This window comes from Dendrobates tinctorius, unplaced genomic scaffold (genome assembly GCF_039654945.1).
Source record: "Dendrobates tinctorius isolate UK_male_01 unplaced genomic scaffold, ASM3965494v1 ptg000030l, whole genome shotgun sequence".
NCBI classification, from domain to species: Eukaryota; Metazoa; Chordata; class Amphibia; order Anura; family Dendrobatidae; genus Dendrobates; species Dendrobates tinctorius.
Genome location: NW_027361698.1, coordinates 36,951,587 through 36,958,102, shown reverse-complemented (window position 1 = coordinate 36,958,102; position 6,516 = coordinate 36,951,587). Strand labels below are relative to the sequence as shown.

General features: G+C 42.3%; 1 protein-coding gene across 1 annotated transcript; it reads left to right on the top strand.

Moving 5' to 3' along the window:
* Positions 1 to 226: 226 nt before the first annotated feature.
* LOC141086077 (uncharacterized) lies at positions 227 to 4,406 on the top strand. The gene is given in 3 exon segments (XM_073571774.1): positions 227 to 889; positions 1,217 to 3,476; positions 3,745 to 4,406. Coding segments are annotated over 3 exon segments (3,585 nt in total).
* The last annotated feature ends 2,110 nt before the right edge of the window (positions 4,407 to 6,516 follow it).

Sequence of the window (6,516 nt, the reverse complement as noted above, 5' to 3'; positions counted from 1 at the left end):
TTCCTCAAGAGCCAATGAACTTTCTGAGGAGAGGGAAGCGAGGCTTGCAGACATGAAAACAAGAGCTGCTTCCTCAAGGGCTAATGAACTTTCTGAGGAGAGGGAAGTGAGGCTTGCAGATAAGAGAAGAAGAGTTGCTTCCTTAAGGGCCAATGAGTCCTCTGAGCAGAGAGAAGGCCGACTTGCCACTAAGAGAATTGCTATTTCTTCCACCAGGGCACAGGAAATGGTTGGAGATTTGAAACATGCTGCCTTCTGTTACCAGTCAGACATATACTATCAGGATAATCCTAAAGTTCAGATAGGAAAAATGGATGTGGTCTGCATGTACTGCAGTGCCCTGAAATGGAAAGATGAACCGCCAGGTTTATGCTGTGCAAATGGCAAGATAAAACTTCCACCTCTTCTGTCACCACCAGATCCCCTAAAGTCTCTGACAGGTACCAGTACAATATCAAAGCATTTCTTGGACAACATCAGGAAGTACAACTCCTGCTTCCAAATGACATCATTTGGTGCAACAAAAGAAATGTTTACAACAGGATTTGTGCCGACATTTAAAGTTCAAGGACAGGTTTACCACTCAATTGGCTCACTGCTTCCATTACAAGCAGAAGAACCTCAATTTCTTCAACTCTTCTTCATGAGAAATGCAGAAGCAGAGGCTCAGCGGAGATGCTCTTTAATTCCTAACACTCGCCTTGATATTGTCACTATTTTGCAGCAGTTCCTTCACTCCAACAATTCATATGTTCAACTTTTCAAGACTGCACTTGAATGCATGCCAAATAACGATTACAAGGTTGTCATTCGAGGTGACAAAACACCACAAGGTGAACAGCAGCAACGTTTCAATGCTCCCACATTTGATGAGGTTGCCATCTTGATTGTAGGTAATGATTTTCAAAGCCGTGACATTGTGCTTCAGAAAAGGAACAATAGTTTGCAACGAGTAGCAGAAACTCACAGGTCCTATGATGCACTGCAATATCCCATCATCTTTTGAGAGGGACAGGATGGCTATCACTTTGGAATACCTCAGACAGATCCTACAACAGGCAACCCTTCAGGAAAAAAAGTGTCTGCCATGGACTTCTATGCATATAGGATCATGACAAGATTTGCAGAGGAAAATCACATCTTGAAATGCAAACACCTCTTCCACCAATTTATTGTTGACATGTATGCAAAGATTGAGAGTGAACATCTTTTATAGATCCGACTAAATCAAAAGAAGCTCAGGGCAGAAGAATATATTCACCTTAGAGATGCTGTTGCAAATGATGCTAATCCAAAAGAGTTGGGGAAAATGGTTATTCTTCCATCAACTGTAACTGGAAGCCCACGTCACATGCATGAATACACACAGGATGCAATGACTTATGTGAGAAAGTATGGCCGTCCAGATCTTTTCATCACCTTTACTTGCAATCCTGCCTGGGAGGAAATTAGAGGGCACCTGTTGCCGGGCCAAAAAACGGTGAATCGCCATGACCTTATTGCTCGGGTTTTCAAACAGAAACTTTCAAAAATGACTAATCTCATCACAAAATCACATATTTATGGTGAGACGCAGTGCTGGATGTATTCAGTTGAATGGCAAAAAAGAGGCCTTCCTCACGCCCACATCTTGATCTGGCTGAAGCAAAAAATACAGCCTACCGAAATTGACAATATCATCAGTGCCGAATTGCCAGACCTTCAGATTGACCCATTGCTGTTTGACACCATCACAAAAAACATGATCCATGGTCCGTGTTGGAGTCTCAACAAAAATTCTCCCTGTATGATTGATGGCAGGTGTTCAAAGCATTACCCACGATCCCTGGTCCAAGAAACCCAAACAGGACAAGATGGATATCCAGTCTACTGAAGAAGAAAGCCAGGGGATGGTTGTTTCACAGCAAAGCTCAAAATGTTTGTTGGATCATCACTCCAAGAGATAGAAATTGACAACAGGTGGGTAGTGCCTTACAACACTTTGCCTTCAAAAATCTTCCAGGCCCACATAAATGTCGAATCTTGCCACTCTGTTAAATCAATCAAGTATATCTGTAAATATGTCCACAAAGGAAGTGATCAAGCAGTTTTTGAACTGCAGAAAAATGGACCTATTATTGATGAAGTGGAGGCATTCCAGATGGGCAGGTACATAAGCAGCAATGAAGCTGTTTGGAGAATACTAGGATTCTCCTTTCATGAGCACTACCCACCAGTTGTGCATCTGAGAGCGCACTTGGAAAATGGACAGAGAATTTACTTTAACCCAGCAAACTTGCAGCAGCAGCTCCTAACACCACCTAAGACCACCCTCTTGGCATTTTTTGAGCTGTGTCAACAAGACCCTTTTGCAAAAACAATTCTCTACTGTGATTTACCAAAGTACTACACTTGGAATGCCTCCAGAAAAACACTGGAATGGAGGAAATGGGGGCTTGATATTGAAGGCTATCCAGGGGTGAAAGCAACTGATACTCTGGGTCACGTCTACACTGTTCATCTGTCAAATGCAGAGTGCTTCTACCTGCGCATGGTATTTCATGTTGTCAAAGGCCCTACATCATTTTGTGACCTGAAGACCGTCGGAGGCCATGTGTGTGAAGCATTCAGGGAAGCTTGCCAAAGAAAAGGACTTCTGGAAAATGATGGACACTGGGACATGACCCTCAGTGAAGCAGCAGCCACACAAACCCCAAAGCGACTAAGACACTGCTTTGCTATTATTCTAACAACCTGTAGCATTTCAAATCCTCTTGAGATTTGGACAAAGTACAAAACTGATCCCAGTGAGGACATCCTCATGCAGATTAGAAGGGAAAATCCTCAGCAACTCATCAACTTCACTGAGGAAATGTTCAATGAAACTTTAATGCTCCTTCAAGATCAGTGCATAGCAATTTCAGGAAAAGCCTTACAGTTGCTTGGTTTGCCTGCTCCAATAAGAAATCCTGAAGGCATCCAAACGTGTAGGGAGATTTTCATACAAACAAACTACAATATTGATGAACTGACAGCATTTGTGTCTCAGAACGAGCCAATATTGGTACCAGATCAAAGAGACGCCTATAACTACATTTTAAGTTTCAGTGAAACCAACAAAGGTAGGATTGTCTTCCATGATGCTCCCGGTGCAACAGGAAAGACATTTGTAATCAACTTGCTCCTGGCAAAATTTCGACAACAAAAAAAGATTGCACTTGCAGTGGCATCTTCTGGAATTGCAGCTACGCTTTTAAAAGGTGGCAGGACAGCACATTCGACATTCAAACTACCACTTAACCTGTCTCATAGTGACAGCCCCGTGTGTAATATTGCCAAGGGATCAGGACTGGCCAAATTGATTCAAAAATGCAGTGCCATAATTTGGGATGAATGCAGCATGCCACACAAAAGGGTTCTGGAAACAGTGGACAGACTGCTGCAAGACCTGCATAGCAACAAATATATCATGGGAGGAGTAGTTGTTGTTTTGGCAGGTGACTTCCGCCAAACACTACCTGTTATTCCAAGATCAACCCCTGCAGACGAACTCAATGCCTGTCTCAAAGCATTGTACCTTTGGAGAAAAGTAAAGAAAATGTAAAGAAAATGTCAAACATGAGGGTCTACATGACAGGAAATGTTTCTGCCGGACTGTTTTCGAGCCAGCTGTTGACTATTGGAGATGGCAAGGCACCAGTAAACTCAACCACTGGACAGATCACCTTCCCAAGCAACTTTTGTTGCATTGTGACTTCCATTGAGGAGTTGAAAGCAAAGGTTTTTCCAAACAACTCCACTTCAAAAATTCTGGCTGGCTGTGTGAAAGGGCTATTCTAGCTCCCAAAAATGACAGCGTCAACAAGATCAATCTTCAAATTCTAAATCTCCTTCCAGTTGTGTGCACAACCTACAAGTCAGTGGATACAGTAATAGACCCTGCTCAAGCATTATTTTATCCAACTGAGTTCCTCAATTCCTTGGAGCCACAAGGACTTCCTCCTCACAACCTCTTTCTAAAACCTGGAGCACCTATTCTGCTATTGAGAGATTTGGATCCACCAAAGCTGTGTAATGGAACAAGACTCTTGATTAAGAACCTGTTTCCACATGTAATTGAGGCAACCATTTTGACAGGATGTGACACAGGAGAAGATGTTTTCATTCCAACAATTCCTCTCATTCCATCTGATTTGCCTTTTGATTTTAAATGCCTCCAGTTTCCTGTTCGACTGGCATTTGCTATGTCCATCAACAAGGCTCAGGGACAGTCCTTGAAAGTAGTTGGAATCGATTTACAATCTCCATGCTTTTCTCATGGTCAACTTTATGTGACCTGTTCAAGAGTTGGAACAGACAAAAATCTGTTCGTCTTTGCACCTGAAGGAAAAACTAAGAATGTCGTTTATCAAAAGGCTCTCGAATAAGTAGTAGATTACTTCATATTACTTTTCCAATTTAATTACATCTGTGTGGAATATCTCTGGTGTTGAAATATATAATAATAATAATAATAATCTTTATTTATATAGCGCCAACATATTCCGCAGCTCTTTACATTTTAACAGTTTCAAAACACAAGTCATAAGTAACAACGTTAACAATACAATAATTAAAGCAAAATAAGACGACCCTGCTCGTGAGAGCTTACAATCTACAATGAGGTGGGGGAGATACAAAGTACAGGTGTATATTTACAATGGTGTATTTACAATGAAGGTCCAGCCATCTTGAGGGAGTGAGGGATGGATGGAGATAGTGAATGGGCTACACACGCACACTTACACATAGAATGACTTTGATTAGTGAACGTAATAGGCCGCTCTGAACAACTGTACAGTATGTTGTGAAATGCTTCTATGAGGCTAGTTTCACACTTGCTTTTTTTTGCAGCGCGTTTTTCCCGCAAAAAAACGCATTAAAAAAACGCATACAAATGCATACAAACGCTGCGTTTTTTTCAAGCATTTTAATGCGCATGCAGGAAAAAAACGCAGCGTATTTGCGCGTTTGTATGCGTTTTTTGTGCGCTTGCATTTTTTTACAGATTTTGGAAAAACCCCACAAAAATGAAAAAACAACCATTCAACAACACACAAGACCTATGGGACTTCATTGTGGGTGTGGTATGTTAATATATAGACCCTGTCTACAGTATTCTTCACATTTGCTTGATTCTTCTCGTGACCATGGATCTGCGCTGGAAGAGTTTTCACTTCAACTTGGATTTGGACATCGCGATGGCTCAGGCGTATGCAGTTGCTTGCCATGAACAAAGGAAGAGGCAGCGAAGACGGCGGCGTATGTAGATACATCCGATTGTTGAACTCCGGGAGAGCCGTGGGGCATACCACACCCTCTACAGCGAGCTACAGGCAAACCCGGAGAAATTTACAGATTATATCAGGATGTCCCACGAAAGTTTCATGGATTTGCTTGCTCATGTCCAACAATCCATCCGGAGACAGGACACACAGCTCCGTCGTGCGATTCCTCCTGAGGAACGGCTACTGGTGACATTACGGTATGTTTTAAAAACCAAGGGGTGCGGTCTGATGGGTTTTTTTTAAATTTAGTATTCAAAACCGTGGGTAATTAGTTTTCGTGAATGTACTAATATTTTATTTTATAGTTTTTTAAAATAATATACATAAATATTAATTTTACTTCTTTGTCTGTTCACAGATTCCTGGCGACTGGAGAAACCCTATCTTCACTACACTTCCAGTACCGTATTGGAATCTCTACCTTGTCTGGAATTGTTGCTGACACCTGCCGGGCTCTCTGGAATGTTCTTTGCCCAGAATTTATGCCCCTGCCCACCGCTGAAAAGTGGATGGAAATTGCTGACAAATTCTGGACAGTATGCAATTTTCCCAACTGTTTGGGAGCTGTTGATGGTAAACACATACGGATCATCAAACCCCAAAGAACGGGATCTGAGTACTATAATTACAAAAAGTACTTTTCAATAGTACTCATTGCGATTGCGGATGCCGGATGTATGTTTGTAGCAGTGGACATTGGAGCATTTGGCCGTGGTAATGACTCACAGGCTTTTAAAAACTCAGACATGGGCCGGAGGTTGTATGGCAACCAATTTAATTTCCCTATGCCACGGCCTCTTCCTCACACCGAAGCTCCGCCACTGCCCTTTGTAATGGTTGGCGATGAGGCTTTTCAAATGTGCGGAAACTTACTGAAACCCTACTCCAGCCGGGACTTGGACCACACCAAAAAAATATTTAATTACAGGCTGACCAGGGCCAGAAGAACTGTCGAGTGTGCTTTTGGGATTCTTGTTTCCAGATGGCGAATTCTGGGCACGGCCATTAATCTTAAACTTGAAACAGTCGATGAGGTGGTGAAGGCCTGTGTGGTTCTACATAACTTTGTGATGGCTAAAGAGCACCCGACCTTTGAACTGGACGATGATGCTCCTAACCCATTGCCTGAATTCACTCAGCACACTCTCAGGTCATCCATTGAAGTTGGCCAAATGAGGGACCAATTTGCGGCCTACTTTATTTCTGATGT